Source organism: Staurois parvus, unplaced genomic scaffold (genome assembly GCF_062004578.1).
Source record: "Staurois parvus isolate SC_StPar_1 unplaced genomic scaffold, SC_StPar_1.0 ptg000097l, whole genome shotgun sequence".
Classification (NCBI taxonomy): Eukaryota; Metazoa; Chordata; class Amphibia; order Anura; family Ranidae; genus Staurois; species Staurois parvus.
Genome location: NW_028317893.1, coordinates 1866462 through 1888087, shown reverse-complemented (window position 1 = coordinate 1888087; position 21626 = coordinate 1866462). Strand labels below are relative to the sequence as shown.

General features: G+C 38.8%; 1 protein-coding gene across 10 annotated transcripts in view; it reads right to left on the bottom strand.

The window, feature by feature from the left end:
• The window catches only part of PTPRM (protein tyrosine phosphatase receptor type M), a 998088-nt gene that overhangs the window by 64053 nt on the left and 912409 nt on the right, over positions 1-21626 (bottom strand). For all 10 annotated transcript variants that reach the window (XM_089670974.1, XM_089670978.1, XM_089670975.1 and 7 more), the window contains one exon: positions 1634-1750. In XM_089670974.1, the coding sequence (XP_089527100.1) occupies positions 1634-1750 (117 nt within the window). The remainder of the gene's footprint in view (positions 1-1633; positions 1751-21626) is intronic.

The following is a 21626-nucleotide window of genomic DNA, read 5'->3' as shown; positions in this document are numbered from 1 at the left end:
CATCAGGCACCAGTGCTTTGGGCAAGGTACCCCATTTATGGGAAATCCCTTTCAAAGCACCCCCAGTGCTGTAGGGTATGTGCACTGTGCATCAACATACTCAATGCCCCTTGCCACTGGCAAACCAGCTGGGATTTCTAGTGTGTTCTGATTATATCTTTGAGAGGCAGAAATACTTTTTTTATGTCTTTTTAAAATTCCAAAAAATAAATGAAATACATGTAAAAACATAGTTTCAGCAACGTGGATAGCTCAGGCTCGCATGCTGGGTTAAAAGCAACATTTACAGCTCACTATAAAAGTGACATTCACCTGTTGTCTACATTTTCCTGGTGCACATTCACCCTATTATAAAAAGATGTATGTCACATGGACAAATTACTGTATAATTTATAAATAGACCCCTTGCTCATTAAGCAATATGAACGCTATTTGCAATTCATCCACTACTTTATGCCAGTCTTTGCCTACAATAACAGCTTGACACCCCTCTACTATCAATTGACAGGATATAATTCACCATAGTATAACCTAACAAAAGCCAGGCTGAATAACATCAAGAACTAGGTTGAGCAAGATTACTTGACTATGTCTGCACAAATTCTTTGAGAAAGTAAAAATCTATGTATATACTATACATACTGTGTACTCAGTGTAATCTGGAGGTTGTGAGTGGTTGGCAGATTTATTACCACCACTAATGCTAGATTGGTTTGTAAAATCACTTCTTGCTAGACCGGTGGGGTTTGGAATGGGCTAAAGTATAAAAGTGTGTAACAATGCATTAGGATTCCTGTATAATGCTCCAGCAACCTACTGCTACTAGAAGAGAGGCTGTTAAGTGGTATAGGAAGTGTCATTGCTTCTTCACTTTAATAGGAAGCAGCACAGAGCTTTGCTTCCATTTGGGGTGGATGGTTGCTGAGTTCATATTGCAGGTTCTGAACCAAATGCCTGGGAATGCACAGATCACCAATAATGCAATAATTATGGATGTCTGCTGCTTCCATAACCAGCTCCACTATAGCAGCTTGCTCATTCTACTTATAGTAGGCCATCCCTAACTCAAAATATCAAGTATAGTAGGCCACTGGTGGTCAGGCTAAATGATGTCCTAGAGATTCAATGCAGACATTTTTCTTCAGTAGTTGTGTTTTCACCCCTGCTCTAAGGCTATAACTAAAGTGACTCTTTTGTAGCTAAAACCTCAGTTATCTGGTAATTACTGATAATGAATATGATCAGACGAGCATGATCCCAACATTTGACTTTCAAACAGATGCAACAATTGGATGGCTATGGAATTTTGATGGGGACACTTCACCAACAGAGCGCCTAAAGCAGGGGTTTCCAAACTATGACCCTCTAGCTGTTGAAGTACTACAAGTACAATCATGCCTCTGCCTCTGGGTGTCTTGCCTGTGGATGTCAGAGTCTTGCAAGGCCCCATGGGACTTGCAGTCCCTCAACACCTGGAGGGCCATAGTTTGGACACCCATTCGCCTAAGAGATATAAGAAACCAGCATTTGATATACATTTCAGGCATCCTTGCAAAACAGAGTTTGTCTACAATGATGCCTTTCTACTTTTCTAAAAGTAAACTGAGTAAACAATGTTAATAGGGACACATACCTTTTCCACTGCAAATGTTCTTATTACATATTCAGCAAGTAGCTCTGTTTCAATTAATGTCACTTTAATGTCTTTATATATCTCTGTATCGTCTGGCCAGTATTTGCAGCACTTCACCTGGAAGTATATGGGAAAGAAATAGAAAATGAATTGTAATTTCTTTTAAACTACCCAATTTGCAAAGCTTTAATGAGAAGTGACCCTGTCAATCCTATGTAAAGAAGAAGTTCATTGATTATCAAAGAGAGCACTTAACACAAGTAACAAGACTGCACAGAGTCCTTAAAATCAGTTTTTCTTAATTAAACAGTAAAAGGTTGAAGTGAAACTTGTTTGTTACTGATTCATCACATCCTTGGTGGAAGAACTCATGGTTCTCAGTGGTAGTTAATTTTCCACGCATCCCATATTATTTAGGTATATTTTTTATATTGAAAGAAAACCCCTGATCTAATGAAAAAGCAGGATGTCTTGTAAACTGAGAAACTCTTAAAGTACTGTAAAATGATTACATTGAGCTTTATTTTCTTCCATCAAGGATATATAGTGCATTAAAGCGCAGAGTTATTAAAGTATATACACTAATGTTAGGAAAAAGCTATAGGCACTGTGACAGGATTCAGCACAGACCTTTGAATCTGAGTGTGGTATGTGGATTGTAGACATGTACACACCGGAAATTTTAGTTCAGTATTGGATGCATTCGTTCATTAAATAATTTCATTTTGCAATATTCGTTATGTTGACCCAATTTATTTTCAGAATTCATTTCCTATCTTTGGCATTCAGTTTATAAATTTGTTGGTCTGGGTGGATTTGAATAATGTTGCATTTTTTCCAGCAGATTGCTATATATTCGTATATTATCCAGTTGAGCGGATTCAAATCAAAGGGATGCAATATGTTCAGGCATTAGTCCAACCCACCAAGAGAAATGTCATGAGCTGATTGAACAATATCATCTGGCGTCATGTGCATTTGAATTAATGAATGGATTGAAATTTTCATCCATTTGTTTTCCAAATACGAATTATCAAACAAATTTGAAAAAAATTCAATTAATTTTCCCATAGGCCCGAGCTACTATCGCATTATGTGACGTCATCCGAATGAAACACATAGATTCATAAATTTATAACTTTTCTCCAGATTCATTAACATTTGTTACTATGTCCATTCGGAGATTCGTATACATTCAAATCTCAGAAAAATTAATTTTCCTCCGAAAAACGAATTGAAACTAAAAGAAACACACAGTGGTTTTTAAAGAACAAAAGAAGCAAGATTCATTATAACTTTTCTCCTGATTCATTAACATTTGTTACTATGTCCATTCAGAGATTCGTATACATTCAAATCTCAGAAAAATACATTTTCCTCCAAAAAACAAATCGAAACTAAATGAAGCACACAGTGGTTTTTAACCAGTTGCTGACCGCAGATAGCCGAATGACGGCTACACTGCGACCGGCCAGTTCTGGGAGGGCGTCATATGATGTCCTCCCAGAATGCGCTCTCCTGCGCGCCCCTGGCGATCTCCGTTATCGCTGTGTCCCACGGACACAATTGATCACGTGATGTGGTAAAAGGCCAATCACAATGGCCTTTTACCACATGATCAGCCTTGTCCAATGACACTCTGATCACAGGGAAATGCAATTGCCGGTTTTCGGCTGCACTTTCCTCATGCTGTCAGATCGTAAGGAAAGTACTGCCGAAAACCGGAAGTTGTTAGAGCAGGGATCGGCACCGATCATCCGGGCACTGATGCCCACCAGTGCCACCCAGCAGTACACCCACCTGTGCCCAGCAGTGCAACCACCTGTGTCCACCAGTGCCACCCAGTAGTGCCACACACCTGTGCCCAGCAGTGCCCACCAGTGCCACCCAGAAGTGCCACCTACCTGTGCCCAGCAGTGCCACCCACTTGTGCCCACCCACCTGTGCCCACCAGTGCCACCCACCAGTGCCCATCAGTGCTTCCAGTCAGTGCCACCAGTCAGTGCCCAGCGGTTGTGCCAGTCAGTGCCCAGCTATTGCTCCAGTCAATGCCTAACAGTGCCGCCAGTCAATACCTAGCAGTGCCGTCAGTCAGTGCCCAGCAGTGATGCTAGTCAGTGCCACCTATCAGTACCCATTATCAGTGCTGCCTATCAGTGCCACCTATCAGTGCCGCCTATCCGTGCCACCTCATTAGTGCTGCCTATCAGTGCCGCCTATCTGTGCCACCTCATTAGTGCTGCCCATCAGTACTGCCTATCAGTGCAGCCTCATCAACGCACATCAGTGAAGGAGAAAAATTACCTGTTTGCAAAATTTTATATTAGAAACAAAGAAAAATGTTTTTTTTTTTTCAAATTTTTTGCAATTTTTTGTTTATAGCGCAAAAAGTAAAACACCCATCAGCGAGCAAATACCACCAAAAGAAAGCTCTATTTATGAGAAAAAAATGATAAAAATTTCATATGGGTACAATCTTACATAACTGAGCAATTGTCAATCAAATTGCGACAGCGCTGTAAGCTGAAAATTGGCCTGGTAAAGAAGGGGGTATAAGTGCCCGGTAGGCAAGTGGTTAAAGAACAATAGGAATCAAGAAATTCTAAACTTTGCTAGCAAAAAAATTGTGCCAGGTCCCTCCGGTGCTGATGACATGACAAAAAGCAAATGTACTTGTTCCGATTTCTCAGATATTTGCTTATGCATGCAGCACTGAACGGTACCTGGAGCAGCAGTTTCTCTAGGAAAGGATAGTGATTCAGCACTACTTACTCTTTATTCATCCCAGCAATACCGTTAGCCTGGTTTTGGGGTAACATTGACGTATAGGTCCATTTTAGTATGACAGTGAGACAAAATCTGCTCCACACTACATGTATCTTTGATTTTACATAAGGATATAACTACTTTTTATTGTACAGTTACATATGAAACACTAGCATACAGACATACTGTATGCTTATTTCAGTGTTGCTCAGCACTCTCTAGCCACATATTAACCTTGATATAAAGGAAGGCTTTTGGATGTATATATTTAAGCACACAACCCATTGTGAATTCTGTGCAATTGGCAAAGTTCAGAAATGCAAAGAGAAAATTTACAGTTTCTAACTATGCATTATAAAAAAAAGTAAAAAAAAAAGTTTAAAATAAAAAAGTAAAAAAAAGTAAAAAAAAATAAAAATAAAAAATATATATATTACATAAAAAAAGTCTGTATTTTTGAAGGAATGGACCAACTCTGACAAAATTATTGTGCTCAGTGAAACTGCTACATAAAAGCTGTCATTTTGGATCATTTTCACACATCCAAGAGAGTCCACTGCCTGAACCAAAATGTTTCTATCATCCTGATTTATCAATTTCCATATTATTATAAATAAATGGCTCCAAAAATGCCTATATACAAGTGTACTACTGTTGTGCAGGCCACTCTGTAATCAGTTCTGTATTGCTGTTTTGTTGTACGCTGGCATTTACTGATTTCATTTGTTTGTTAGCAGGACAGCATCCTTAGGTAAAAGCTCTGTTAACTTTTTAAAGTGATGAAAATTTTACCTTTGTTCTGGTTTGAGAAATCACAATAAAATATGACTGGTTGCAGTGGGTTCCAGCTTTTTTTTTTACATGTTTCTTAGTTTTTAATAAGGTGTATCTAAATACAAGGACAAAAATATTATATTTTACAGCTTCCTATTTCTTAGATTTGGTGTCTGAACTTTTTCCTTTTTTCTATCTGGGATAATATTCCTTAATTTTTACCTGGTGATCCTGCTAGACATACATTTCCTGTCCTAAGGTGAAGCTCACTCACTGTAGTGTACCAAAGTGAAAGGGAATTTCACAGCAATCATGTTAGGACTACAGGACGCCACCTCCTCTGCTCATTTTTATTACATAGGAGAAGATGTTCGGTAGTTCACAGAGAAAACTGGGAACAACGCTAACTGATAACACTGCAGCAGAGGCAGAGCATATAGGAAGTTTGGCTAAGCAAATTTCTGGCAGAATTAACAGGTTTTTTTTGCTTTTATCACTGTACCATGTACTTGTATGAAAAAAGCATCCTGTTCTCTTTGTATTGCTTCCTTTGTGTAAAATACCTGGTGTTCCTGCCAGGCCCACTGCTTTCCTATAAAAAAAATTACCACATTAGGCATGAGAGCACAGTGTGGTCAGTTTTATATCTCTGCTGGGAACTGAGCCTGCTCGCCTCTAATGACCAGACGTGTTACATCCTTCCCCCACTGCACAGCCATTCACCGGGAAGACCAGCCTGCTGCTGTTTCTCCTCCCTCACCTCTCTATGCATCTGAGAACAGAGAGAATGTGATCACTTATAAAAAGGGGAGGGGGGATGTATTCATCATGCTTTTTATATCTATACACAAATGTTTTAGCTTTCATTTTTATTTTACATTGTATGAGTTGTTTCACAAGGTGGAGGTTTACTTATACTTTAAACACTTTGAATTATTTGACAGACCCAAATGGAACAAATAAGAAAAGTTAATTATTAGTTTTTACACTTTAACCTATTGCCAGCTGTGCAACACATATGTATGGTGGCAAAAGGGTAGGCTTTGATGCCCACACACCACATATATGCGTCTCTGGGTGACCTATGTTTCTGTGCTGAGAGGGCACTTAATGCATGCTTTCAGCACAGACACCGAGCTTTCAAAGACAGCTCTCGGGTCTAGACAAACAATCAGTAGCCAGCGGGACCAGTGCCTGATCATGTGACCACTGTAACAACCAATCACAGTGTTTACAAGATCAACAATCCTTCCTGCCCCTTGGATATTCAGAACATTTTAAATGCCAGGGTGGGCGAGAAGAGGTTAAATAAGACTCTAAAAGCATTTTTCATATGCAGCTACACTATGTTAAATTAGTATTCAAAAAATATTTTTACTAAGCTGAAGCAAAAAAAAAAAACTTTGCAAATGATGAACAGAAATATTACAGAGAAAGCACTGACATAAAAATGTAGGTAGCAAGAGACTCGTGATTGAAATGTTCAGTATGGCTGCCTGTTTATTAACACGTATATTCTAGGTTCTGTGTGCTGGTTGTATTGAAACTATTCACATAAATATGTTCAAAGAAAAAAAACAGGAAGCAGCTGCAGGGAATCAGGGACACAACAGAGTCAGAAGAGAGATGTCTGGAGATAGCGGCTGCCAACTGTTGACTTCCAAGTTTTGTGAAAATTAAACTGCAGATTGGAGGGATGAATCTCTTTAAGCTTGACTCAAATATGAAGACAATCACATTCTTCTTTGTATGTATGGAAATATTGAAAAGAACAGAAATCTTTTAAAATTTCTTACCTACCAGATGATGTAGCATACTTTTAAATTGCAAACAAAATTATTGTTTTTTTTTGTCATTTGATTAGTAAAAGAAAAAAAAATCTTGCCCAAAATGATCACCAGTTTAAACAACTAACTCACTGTTTCCATATAGATCCTAACATAATCCTACAATTAAAAACTACACATGAACATGAAGCAGAGAACATATTGATATAGTAAGACAAATATACAAAAGAAGATAGAAAAAAAGAAGAGATAAACGAGGGAGAGAGAGAGATTATCGATTTTCCTGAGCCCAGACACTATCCATAAAAAATAAATAGTATCTCCTTGGTGTACAAATATATGGTAAAATCGAATATCTAATCCAAGGGCCATTATATCATTAAGTCTTTAATTAAGAGAGCTAGAAACCAGTAAATATTCTGTATATATCTTAATTTCTCTCCAAGCATTGAGATTATCATCTACCCTGTATTAATTCCTCTGTGAATATTGTATCATCTATCTGATTAAACCATGACTTAATGGGCGCGGCTAAAGTTTACTTCCAATGTAAATGCACATTGGGGTTGATTTACTAAAACTGGAGAGTGCAAAGTCTGGTGTAGCTCTGTATGGCAGCCAATCAGCTTCTAACTTCAGCTTGTTCAATTAAACTTTGACAAAAAATCCTGGAATCTGGTTTCTATGCAGAGCTGCACCAGATTTTGCATTCCAGTTTTAGTAAATCAACCCCATTGCTCTTTGCACAATTTAGTAAATGGAGGATTGAGTCACTCTGATAATCTTTATATGAGGTGTTAGAGCCAGGAAAAAACAGACCCAACCAAATCTTCAATATTACCTTAGTCTCTTGGACCAATATGTTTGAATAACTAAGCAGAAACACAAAACAAATGTGCAATGGTCCATCCTATATCGCATCCTCTCTAGCACTTTGATGAATAAACTGTGGAGATGATGCAATGCACAATGGGGATAGGTACCAGTGTACTAACACTCTAAAAGTCAATGCCTTGAATTTTGCATTTATAGAAGAAGTATGAAATAACCTTGACATCCTCAATTTTTTTCATTGGTTAAAGTAGTGCCTAAATCCCTTGCTATTCTTCCAAATAACCAGGAAAAAGTGGAGTGTCTCATTCATGATACAAAAGACCTGATAAGAGCCTCTGAGGGATTTCGGTCCACTATCTTCCTGAAAGGCCAAGAAAGAGAATGTATAAAATGAATTACCTCCATGAGTTTCCTAAAAAAGAACCTTAAATTTACTAATGGTAGCAGTGATTGACCATTACAAATGTGATGTAAATGCTTGTATCCTTCAAGCCTGGTAGAAACATATTATACCCAGTAATGGACATTAGTAGTACATTGTACATCTATTTGAGTAAGACAAGCCATAGATCATACACGAGTGGAAGGAAAAAAAGTTGCTCAATTCTTCTTTTGATACAGTCAGTACTTATGAGAGAATCTCTCTGCAGGTGGGGAGCCTTCCCTGCCAACAGAACACAATGACCACTTCTAGAAGCTATAGCCACTGGCAACGATTTCATGAAAAAAACCTGACAGGCTGGTTGTACTAAAGCTGATCAATGGATTGACTTCGGGACAACCAGACTGCCCATAGATGGATCGATCCCTGCTGAACCAGCTAAGATTCGATCCATCTCAGACCAGCTTAACCTATGCAGAAGATCTCACTGACATAATACCAAAAGTGTTGTTTGAGAGATCTATTCCACTATGGTTTTCTCCATAATGGTGCATTTGTTTTGTTTTTTTCAGCTAACGTCCAGTTTATAACCTATGTCAAAAGAGTAATCCCCGTCTCTCTTTAATTGTATTAATATTGAGTGGGAGATTTTTCTTTTGAATTCCAATAAATTGTCTAGAGATCTTGTTTACCATTTTAAAAAATTTAAAAAAATGATTTGTATAGGTAGTTTCTGATATAGAATAAGAATTCTAAGGAGTACATTAATTTATAAACAGACGGGCAAGACATACTGTAGCATGAGATGTATTCCCAAATATCTAAAATTATCTTGCTACCACTAAAAAGGTAAGTATGAACCCAATGAGGAGGTCTTAGAATTGTGGAGACTAATGTACCTAACTTCAGATTCAGATAGAATAACCATGAAATTCAAAAATTTACAATGAGATTCTAAGTCTTTTGGAAGATTAGGGATAGATATGTCTGTTGAATTAAAAAAAAATATATTGTCAGCATAAACTGTCAGCTTGTGTTACTGATGATTAATATGTATGCCATGTACTGTATATCACAATTTAGTCTGACAGATTTAAAAAATGGTACAAATGAAATAATGAATAAAAATTAGATTTATGAAAATTAAGATTTATGTACAAAAGGAGAGTTAATACAACGTTAATAGTAAGTGAACATACTCTAAAAGATTGTCCTCAAAAAACTGTATGTTAGTGCAAATAACAAAAAGTATCACAGACAGTACTCAATTGCTTCTGTACAAAAGGATAACTAATTGTTTACTAAGTACTAAGCTACATAGGCACGTTTCAACTGTAATAATGTGTGACTCAGAGGGGTAGATTTACTAAAACTAGAGCACTCTGAATCTGTTGCACCTGTGCATGGTAGCCAATCAGCTTGTTCAATTAAGCTTTGGCACTAAAACTTGGAAGCTGATAGGTTTCTAGGCAGCGTTGCACCAGATTATGCTCTCTCCAGTTTTAGTAAAAAACTCTAGAATCACTTTTTACTCTCTTCATTAAAACACAGTATAACCAAATGAAACATGCATTGGTTAGGTTGTGCATGCCATTTTCAAGGACCATTGTTATGTTTCCAGTGTAGATTCAAATAGTTTGTATCTAAAATCCTGCAGTCTTCTGACTAGGCATATGATTTTTTTTTTCATATATTTAGACCACAATGGTGACTTGTTCGCTTGTTCTCCAGCATCACTTGTTTTCTGAAACAGTCTGTAGTTTACAGAGCTCAGTAGCTCAAGCTAAAAAAAAAATTATACACACCTGATGTAGCCAGAGAAGTAACTCATCCCCCTCCCGCTCCATCTTTGCTTGCTGTCTTCAGACCTAACTCAAAATGTTTCCATCGGAGACAGATAGGCAAACAGCGCTTAATGCGCTATCTCTTTACAAAATGACATTGTGCTCTGAAAATTATTTTTCATAGGTGCACCCTGTATAAATAAATTTATTTGTAAAGAAAAAGAAAATATACAAAATACAAGAAAACACCCATTTAGGTTCCATGCACATAGCATTTTTTAAGCTCCTAGAAGCTGTTGTTAGCCTTTTTTTCTGCTCCTAGAAGCTAAACAGTGTTATCCTACGTGTCCACGAGCACTACTTTGGGCTATTAGCATTTTTTGAGCTTCAGCGTCTAGAAGCAGAAAAAAAAATAGCTTTGTAGAGTTTTTTGGTGTGTTGTTCCAGCAGAAAAAAATGCTACACCCTCCTAAACACTACTAAACGCTACTAAAATGCTCCTAAGAGCTTTTTTCTAGCTTTTTTTCACGACATGTACTGTAAAATTGCGAATAAAACGTTAACACTCCTAAATGCTTCTGAACGCTACTAAAACGCTACTAAATATGATATTAACAGCATTTTTTATCCAGTGTTTTTTCCAGCGTTTTTTGCGCTTAAAAGAAAAAAAAAAACGATAGTGTGCATGGAGCCCTAAGAACAATCATAAAACAAAATGTAAAATAAAACCTACCATAAACCGTGAGCCTGGGTTCACACTGATGCATTTTCTGTGCGAAATCTGCACTGCATCAGAATCGCACCCTGTTCATGCGGACTGATGCGGGTGTGTATGTTAAATTAACAACACCCCAAATTGGTCCGCAAACCGCGGTGCAATTTGCAGTATCGGATCGCATAGGTGTGAATACACATGCGATCCGATTCTAGTGCGGACCCAAAAAAGGGTCCTGCACCTTTTTGGCGCGGGTTCAATGCGATTTAAGTCATACAAAATGTATGGCTCCGACTGCACACAAATAGGATGTGATTTGCACAGGAATGCGGCGTGGTTCCTGTGTGAATCACATGCGATGTACTGCACCGCATTAGTGTGAACCTAGCCTGAAAGTTTTCCTTTAACAGTTGTTTTGTATTCTTTGTAGTGGAGTTATTTACTATGATAATGTTATTCCTAAGGGTTCAGTAATAACCCAAGTCCCAATGCACAGATAGGGCAATTTGCCTTATGTCCTATTGCTGTGGTTCACATCAATGTGTAGGATATGTTTCATTTCTGCATGACACGTTCTGACACATTATAACATATCATAGGGTAAATGAAGTGTCATGGTAAATAAAGTTTAAAAACAAGGAAAAAAAAAGCAAGTACTGCAATTTTACACCTTTGTAACACCTTGGCATGCACCTGCTGGTATGAACATTCACATATTGACTAAATATCCTCTGCGATCCGCTGGACTACCACTGTGATTACAGATGGTAATTCCTTCTCACATGTGTTTTGTTGATAGATTAGGAGAAAATCCAAAATGCACGCATACCAAAAGGATAGTCCTGAATATGCCAACCCAATAAAAACTGCTGAAAAAAGTATTCATATACTGACATATATGACAGTCCACTCTGTCCTCCCCTGTAAACTTCTGTCTACTTATGTCCTGCAGAATGTACAGTTTTTCTTTTATCTATGCCTAAGAACAATCTTAAAATAGCTGCTCTTTAGGTGCACGTCTCTGCAATATTTCATACTTACAGTAAAGTAGGTTATAGATGAAAGTTTCCTGTCAACAAATCTAGGGTAAAGCTACAACCACAATAACAGCAGTCTTAGTTTATCAAAGCAAAACAAAATGCCTGAGATGTCCATCATGACATTGATAAAGCATATGTGTAGTCAGCATAGTAATGCATACTTGCTTCCCTTTTGGATCACCATTCTTCCTCTAAGCAGTCTTACCACTGGTGCAATTAAGCTCTGACAGAAGTAGCAAGTCCCTGACTCATATTTCATATTCTAGTTTTGGGCTAGTAAGGCTACAACTATTACTTAAGTCAGGGGTCTCCAAAATGTGGCCTGAAGGCTGGATATGGCCCTTTGCTACCCTTTATTCAGCCCTTGGGGCACTATTCCTCCTACTGAGACCAACAATGGGACAGTACTTCCACTGAAACCAAAGATGGTGTACTAATCTTCCCAATAAAACCAGTGATGGGGCACTACTCATCCTCCTACTGACCATCAACCCTGAGGCCATGTTCATTCTCACTGATGCTGGGACCAGGACATTTTCTACCCCTGCTGGCCCTAATCCAGCCCTCCTAAAGTCTGAAGGACAGGATACTGGCCCTTTGTTTGAAAAAATTGGAGACCCTTGCCCTAAGTCATTGCCTTGGAATAGGTATGCGAGACAAGTCGAGGAGTGGCATGTACAGATGTCACACGTGCTGCTGTTTCAGCAAAAAAAAAAAAGTTCAGGCTTTTTCCACTTCTCCTGCTAGAATGAAAAACAAGGGCTCTAACATATGAGCCCGAAAGCATGGGCATGCGGACACCATCCCTTAATTTAATTTAAAAAAAAAAACATTCTCCTCAGGAATAAGTAGGAATTAGGTTAAGGCCCCTTTAAGAAATCTGACAGGGAAAAAAGCAGGAAGAGAATAACCACGTGACCTTGGAAAAAGCGGGGAAAATCACGTGACCTGGAACATTCTGGAATTTTTTGGGGCTCATTATATAAAGGGCACCCCATGACAGAATTCTCACAGTTGGTCAGAGTTGGCAATGGGCTTCCCACCCTTCCTCCCTTGTCGCAAGGCACTGTTTATGTGGTTTGTGTCACCTTTTCTATAGAAAAGGGGACTTATTGAGATTATTATTTCAGATAGCTTGAGTCCTAAAAGACTGAGCAAGTTTATTCATGGTTGATAATTAACCATTTGATGCCCGGCCTATGGCCAAATGGCGTCCGCAAAAATGCATTACCTGTCAGGGAGGCCGCCATATGGCATCCTCCCGCACATGCGCAGTTCGCGCGCTTGCAGAGCCGCACAGCAGCGCGATCTGTCACTGGCCATGTACCTCGGACACGGCCGATGACAGATTTGAGTACCGGCCCCCGTTGCCGGTACCATTTGACCTGCTGTGACCAATCACAGCAGGTCAAATGACAGTTGTATACAATGGCTTCATTCATGCCATCCATTGTATACTACTGCCTAGCTGTGAATGGTCACAGCTAATCACATGCACATGTCATGTGATTAGCTGTGGCCAAATCACAGCTAAGCACAAAAAAAAAAACCCTGAATGAATCAATGTCATTCAGGTAAATGCTTGCTTATAGCAAAGTAATTCTTTGCGATAAGCAAATTGTGTAAAAAAAAAAAAAATACTGATCACTTCCCCAAAGTAGTACAATGTTACTATGGTAACATTGTACTACTTTGGACATAGTGAAATATGAAAAAAAAATCTTAAAAAAAAGAAAAAAAAGTAATAAAAAATCTAAAATAAAATAAATAAATAAAAAAAATAAAAAATATATTTTTTTTCACACTGTCACCAGTCAGTGTCCCTGATCACCGCCATGCCAGTTATATGATGACGCTGTACTGCACTGGTGACAGTATGTAAAAAAAAAAATAGTGAAAATAATTTTTTTTATTTTTTCTTTTTCCAAAATTTATGACAAAAAAAATACGACTTCAAAAAACTCCCAATGCCTCTTATGAAGTACGTCAGACTGTCTACTTTGCAAAAAGGGGTCATTTGGGGGATATCTATACTATTCGGACATTCTTGGAACTCAAGAAATTAGATTGGCTGTCAGTACTTCAGGATTGATCAATATTCAGATCTATACCATAGTTTGTGAACTCTATAACTTTCCTACAAACTAAAAAATACATCCTAATTTGGGTTATTTTCAAAAAAAACATTTACTAGAATACATCTCGGCCTAAATTTATGAAGAACAATTATTTATTTGCAAACTTTTATAACAGAAACAAAGAAAAACGTGTTTTTTTTTCAAAATTTTTGGACTTTTTTGTTAATTTAGCAAAAAATAAAAACCCCAGCAATGATTAAATGCCACCAAAAGAAAGCTCTAGTTGTGTGAAGAAAATGATAAAATTTTAGTTTGGGTACAATGTTGTATGACCGCGCAATTGTCATTCAAAGTGTGAGAGCGCTGAAACCTGAAAAATGGCCTGGGCAGGAAGGTGTAAAATTGCACGGTATTGAATTGGTTAAAGTGTAGGAGTTTTGAATAAATTATACTGTAATTACCAAAAAAAGTGCCGTGGCCAAAATTTTATGCCAAAAGAAGAAATATTGTGTGTGTGTCACTATTTAAATTTAAATAAGTGTAGTTATTTCGGGGATGAGGGGAACGTGCATTCCCATGCTTCTGTATACTAGCAACAAGAGCTGTCAACTCTTCTACAATACACAGGCAGATGTAAGCGTACGTGTTTTTCTAAAATTATTTAGAAGTCAGTAAACAATTTACAGATTCCTTGTAAACATAATTTCAGGCCGAAGGTCTGTTGCAGCCAAAGGGTTTGGTTTGAATTAAAATGTTTAGTAATGTGAAATGAATCATAAAGGATGCACAAACAACACCTACACTAGTTTATGTGCTCAAAGCCCTATAAAAAGGCTGTTGGGAAAGACAACTTAGGAGTTTTTTTTTTAACTAATGCAATGTTGAAATCTGGACATTTTCAAATGTTTGTATTATTTATAGTATTTTTTTTATTATGGAATTTTTACTGCCACATTATCATAAAACTGTCATCTATAAACAACTTTGCATATTTTGAGCATCACAAGTCAGGAAGATTGTTTGTGATTTTTCTGTTCCCTCAGACCCGTCATCATTTAATAAATCAAAATTCAGAATTCTACACACACTGGCATAAAGTTATGTCAGCATCAGGAAAGGTATTGTTATTGGGAAATGGTCAAATACCCCTGAGCCAGCCTTCAACCCAAATAAGTAGCTAATAGGGGTGTCAGTGCTTTTTTTAATTATACAAAGTTAAATAAAAAGAAGAAAGCCTCTGCTTCATTAACCTAATCCTTGGCATGCAAGGAAGGGGTCCAGGAGAAAACACCCTAGGACATCAGTGACTGCTGTAGAATGGGTATGTAAAGGTACCCAGATCCTAGGGGAATAAAAGAAAGAGGCCTGTACTGTCAGCCCCATCACATAAGTGTGAGTTTTCACAGACTGGGTCAAAAGTTAAAGTGGCTTCAAGGTTTTTTAAAGTGGTTGTAAAGGCTCAAGATTTTTTACTTTCACGCATTCTATACCTGAGCCCCCACAGTCCCCCTTATACTTACCTGAGCCTCATCCCGATCCAGCAATGTGCACTCTGCAGTCCCAGTTCTCTCCCTCCTCATTGGTTGAGATCATAGCCAGTGAGCCAATGAGGAAAGGATGGGGACAGGGCCGAGCTGCAGCTGTGTGTGAATGGACACTCAGAGCAGTGGCTCGGGAGCGAGCCTGCTTGGGTACCCCCATAGCAATTTGCTAGCTATGGGGGCACTTGGCAGGAGGAAGGGGCCAGGAGTGCCATCGGGGGACCCAAGAAGAGGAGGATTGGGGCTGCTCTGTGCAAAACCATATTTGTCCTTTAAAACAAAATATGCCTTTACAATCAATTTAATGTATTCTATGCATTAATGTAAAAAACCTTCTGTTGCAGAGGTTCCCAGCCCCCTTTCTACTTACCTGAGCCTGATCTCGATTCAGTAATGCGCATAAGAGCAGAACATCTCCCAACTTTGTACCTCCTCGCTGGGCAGAATGATAGCAGAGGGAGCCATTGGATCCTGCTCCTGTCAATAAAATCCTGTGATGAGGGAGCGGGGGGTGGGTCTGAGCCCCGCTGTCTGCGTCTTTTGATACGCGAGCCTGCATGAGTGCCACCACAGGAAGCAGCATCCTGTGGTTGCACGTGGCGAAGAGGAGGTGCCGAGAGCACTGCAAGGGACCCCAGAAGAGGAGGATCAGGGCTACTCTGTGCAAAACTATTGAACAGAGTAAGTAAGTGTAACACGTTTGTTATTTTAATTTAAGAAAAACTGGAAGCTTTAATAACACTTTACTGCCTCTGCCACAGCTCTGGCTTTGGAAATCTCCAGACCCCTGGTATGCAGAACCCAGTATTAAATACCTCCAGAGGTGTCCTGCAGGGGATGGCTCTGTAGATCTGTTGCAAAGAGTGGCTTGATGGCTAACAAGGAAGACTAGCCACAGCTAGAAAGGTCTGGTGTGAATTTATCTGCAGCTGTTTATTGAAGAAGACCATACAAAGTTTGGATCAGCAAAGCTGAGAAAAAACATTTACCCTGTAGGACACTAAGCTAAAATGTTTGCATATGCCTAGTGTCCATTCCTCCTGTTGGCAGCACTATAATTCATTGGTTCTGAATTGGATTTTGTGCCCCTCAATGGATGAGAGAGGAATATGGCCAGCTGCTGCAACATGTGACATACACACGCTACATCATAGTTGTTGCAGTATAGAAGATTTAGGATGAATCCTACATGGAACAGTGTACAGGGAACTGCAGAAGATGCATTATACATTGGAAATATCAATGGACATAATTGATTAGTAACCCACATCAAGGAACATATTTTGCATGGTGTTAGCTTGTTATTGCTGCCTGTACTCCCACTGGGGACTTGTCATCTCCTTATTCTCCCACTGGGGACCAAATTTATGAGTTGTCACCAGAACAACAAAAAGGGAAATCTTCCAATGGAACATCTGTTCTGGTGACAACTGTCTAATAGAGAGTTTCCCTCACTTAAGAGGGATATAATTTCATTTACTGTTGTATCCACAAAACAGGAAGTGAAAGAAAATCTATCCAAGGGGATATAGACAGTCCTTCCCCACTCTATTTAAAACCAAAGAGAGTGTTGCCTTTTTATATACTTTAATAAATTCCATACACATTTTTAGCTCAGACATTCAACAAACCTTCCTGAAAAGCCACCATCACTAACTACCTAATATTGGTCATAATTCCTTGTTTTGGTAACCACAACATGGTACAATACCATGTAACCATGACTCGGTACCATGATTTGATTGTTATTAAATCCTGAAGAAGCTCATGTGACTCAGTGGGCAAAACGCATTGACGTCACAGCGTCGTGACTCCTGCGTCCCCGACATCCAGGTCCTTCCACGCGGCTCTACCATCTGAATGCACCGCACCACACACACCAGATCATCTTGCAGACCTTCCATCCAGGTATAACTACATGGCATGCCTCTACAGCACCATTTCAGTAGTGGGAAGTGACCATCATAGATGACGGCATATGGTTGGGTGAGCGGACATCGTTCTTGAACTAAGGCATCAATTTTCTAGGGAAGTCCGCATCAATCGCAAATTGCTCGGCTGAGCTACACATATCAGATGTCTGTGTTTCCATCACTGGTATACAGTGATTCACTATAACTCTGCATATAAACTCACCCACTGTCTCCTGCACCACTTATCCTGCCATTTCAACCTGTTAAGTATATATATTGGCAATATTGCCATTATCACTTCTAACCGTGGACAATTTAGTGGACTGTCCCTCACGGGAACTATACGGGTCTGTCATGCATCTATATGGCTTCATCAAGGATTGAGGGACTGGTCTGCGTGTGCTAGTGAACTGCAACCACTGTCTCCTATCCAAACACAAGTGTACCGTTCTGGTCGTCCAGCTATGCTCATTCACTGGGGATCATTCTGCTTACCCTGTGAGAACAGCGTGCTGTGTCACTATCTAGATGACTATTATCCATACATGAGAAGTTTGAGGATTGCCCTCTATAGAATTACAAGGATCCATCCTATATACACTTATATGTAACCTTTGAGGACCGATCAGGTCTGCCTCACCATTCATAAGATTGATCCTGCCAGTATCCATATCATTCCTAATTGACTGCCATGTCCACATTATTCTCTCACCATTCATTACATCTCCCTTGATCCCCATTAGGTGTCATGTGACCTCTTGGGTTTCATGGTTCTTCATTGTATTGGCCATTTGAGTGTGTTGTGTGTGTGGAGTGTGGACCTGTGTGCCCGGGTGGGTGTTTTACCATATGGCAACGTTGTCATTATTTTATAGTGCAGGGTGGAGGGCATTGTCAGTTTTTGTACTCACTATGTCATTTTCAATAAACATTGTGCTTTAAGCCACAGCTCTGTTCTCTTGAGGACTTCTTTTCCAGTGAGTTCTTCACTCACAGGGTTTCTTTCTATTGTTATTAAGCACCCACACAGCCTGTCCTTGGTAAAATCTTGTGAGAAAAAGGCTGCTGTAAGCATTTACATATCTTAATTCTTAGTGAAAGCTTGGTTTTAAGTGCTGGTCTCACCCTGCTTCATGCCCTGCAGCCATTTTGTTTTCTGTTTATTGCAAATCATGGAAGATACAAATCAATACTATCAACTCCATACTCGTGCATATTGTTATCTGTAAATTATTTTTCACCTTTAGTATAAAAGTTATTGGCATCTGTCGAGCTTTGGTTAAATATGCTTGTGCATATTAAGTGTGTGATATAAAGAATGTAATGGAATGTTGGGTGCAGGGCTGACAGTATCTCATTACTTGGGAACTTGAAAACAATGTTCTCTGTGTTCAGAAAAAAATGCCCCTCTGTTTAAGATCTTATATAGTATACATGATCAGACACATATTTGTTGCACTGTACTAGTATCCTGACCATACAGAACTTGCAAACTTCCACATTTCCTCTTACTCTCATATACTACTGCATACTTACTTGCTCTAACCTGAAGACTGCTCAACCTAAACTGAAGCTCACCATGGGCTCAGGAGCTTCTGCTGCCCCTTGCTGATCGAAGAAATGAAAAAGCGTAAACAATCTCCATATATATGAACTTCACATGAAGAGGCTCAAAGAGTAACTCCACTTTTGTTGAGAAAAAAACAATCCCCTCTTGTTGATCAATGTACATTGCAGGGATTTTAACAAACTTTGTAGCAGATTTCTATCTTTTGTTGCTGTGAAGAAAAAGCTGTCTGTTTCACCAGGTTGATTGCAGACTGCTTCTGCATAGAGAGGATTGGTTCAATATAATCACCTGGTTCACTCTCGGTGTTCTAATGTGAAAAGTTGCAGGAAAAACATTACCTTAGAAGTATTTAATGCTTGGAGAGTATTTCTCCATAAAATATCCTATTGCAGGGGATGCCTAAAATGTGACTTATGTATCTTAGTGCAGACTGGGAAAATCAGTGAACCAATCACATAAGCAGGAAATTACTTTTCTAGGCAAACTCTGTACACCTCTTCTATACAGAATGCCTCTAGGCTTGCCATATTGCTTTGAATGTTACAGAAAATGACATCAACTGCAGACTGAAAGGGAAAGATACTTTTTAATAACGTTAAAGTGCAACAAGGCTTGTGGAACGATTGTATATGCTATATTTTTTTTATTTGCTATTATTTCCCCCAAAAGTGGAGTTACTCTTTCCTGAAGAACACTAACATTTACAATAGCAACTCCCACCATCCTTTTCCCTTTGCCTTTGCTAATATGTAACTATTCTGCTGAAGTGGTATTGTTTTTCAAGAAGGAATCTGAGAAGTCAAATGTTGGTTCTTTCATGAGGGAGTTGCCCAAAGAAATGATGGACCCCCAACAACTAAAGGCTGTGCAATTTGAATAAGATTCACAATAAAATATATATTTATGGTGTTCTAACTGGAAAATGTCAGTTCTGTAAGACATATTTGCTTTTACACTCTGATCTCATCATTTATTGGTGAATCCATGGATCGCATTCTCACTCTAGACAGCAAAAATTCCTTGCCAGCTTGCTAAAAAGTCCTGTGTCAAATGGCATTTAGAAGGAGGACTGCTCAAAATGGAAGGAAACTTGGTGTGTCATATAAGCTCAGTGGTCATTTCAAAAACAGATAACTCTCTGATCTTTCACCATAATCTGCCCCTGTATGGCCACCTTCAGGTTTAATACTGAAATTTATCTCTCTCATCTTCACCCAAGGATAGCATTAACCTTTAACAGAACGATCCAGGACAGCCATCTGCAATTTCTTCTGTCTCCTCTTGTCACTAGTCAAGCAATTTTCTCATAATATGAAGCGAATTGGTATCAAATGATAGAAAAGTGTAAAAAACACCTGTGTTGATATTTCTCTCTCCAATTTGTTACAGAAGATAGATCACAACACAAAAGGGAGAAAAAGAAGCAGAAGCTGACTTAAGAAAAAGAATAAGGCAAATAAACGGCAAGTCAAAGATCGATACCGCTTTCAGCTTTTCATTCATAAGAGTTGACTAATGTGTTTACTTCTCAATATAAACCTCTCGTATGAATGAAATCATTTTATCGCCTCTTATCAGTGCAGCACAGGACAAATTAATAACATTTGTAAATGCCTTAAGAGCTTCATTTAGGTTTTCCTTTTTACATAAGCAGTCACAGTCTAATGAGGCCTTTTTAAAACTCTCTTAACATATTTAGAAATCATTAGCCTAAATTACCAGAGCAAGCTCTCCCGTGGGAGCTGGGAGGTTGCCCTGCATGGTTTCTGGTGGGCAAATCTACAGAACACACAAAGGATATTTGCATTGCTTCTTGCTTCATTTAAATAAAATGATACATTAGTACAATAAACCCTACAGGATGTAAGTGGATTCCAAGTCACTTGGTATAACTGACAGGTGTCAAGGCAGATCTTCAAGAACACAATACCATCTTGTGACATTAGCTAAATGCCAGGTGTGGTAATGTGTGTAGGTGCCAGTAGTATGACAAAGGTCCCTTGTTGGAGTTGTCATGGACAGTAAGCGATTCATAGCTTGTCAAAGAAGTTTCAGATAATGACAAGCAGCGACAGGTGTACCAGCCCCTGCCGGGGAAAATTCTACAGCAGGTGCCAGATGCAGAGAAGCCTTATGGCCAATCCCGTATGAAACTAACCTGTTCCGTGCAGATATGAGGAGTGACAAATATGATTGGACTGCCCTTGTCAATCTGTGGAAACGTGTGCGCATCTAGGCTTTAACCCACTCAATGCCACACTGTTTAATGTTATCTAAGAAAGCTGTAGCAAAGACGATCTGTAAATGGGATTTTGCACAGCGGCTGGCAGACGCTGAAAGAAAATGAAGCTCAAAAATCAATTTAAATCATTAAGTAGATTTAAAGACTGATATCTCTGGTATGAGATGGGAAGCAGCTTTCAATGCAATTATCAGGAGACATATCTGTTTTCATTTCAATGCTATTACATTGTGCTGCAGCAAAATACCTTCACTTTTTCAAGAGCCTTAGGACACATAGGTGTAATCAGAAAATTAAAGCATTTTTCTTTGTGTATAGAAAACTGTGTCTGGAGCAGAGCTTGAAAAAAAAAAAACTTGACTGATTTATATTAGAATTCATCTCTTCATCTCAAATAAGAGATGGCAGAAAAGAATAACTTTTTGGGGCATATATATATATATATATATATGCCTCTAGCATGTCATTTTCTATGGTCCTAATCTCCTACTGTACTAGCCATAAATAAAGGCCGTGGCTTGGAATATATTGTGTCATCAAACTATATGAAGGTACAGTTGCTGTTTT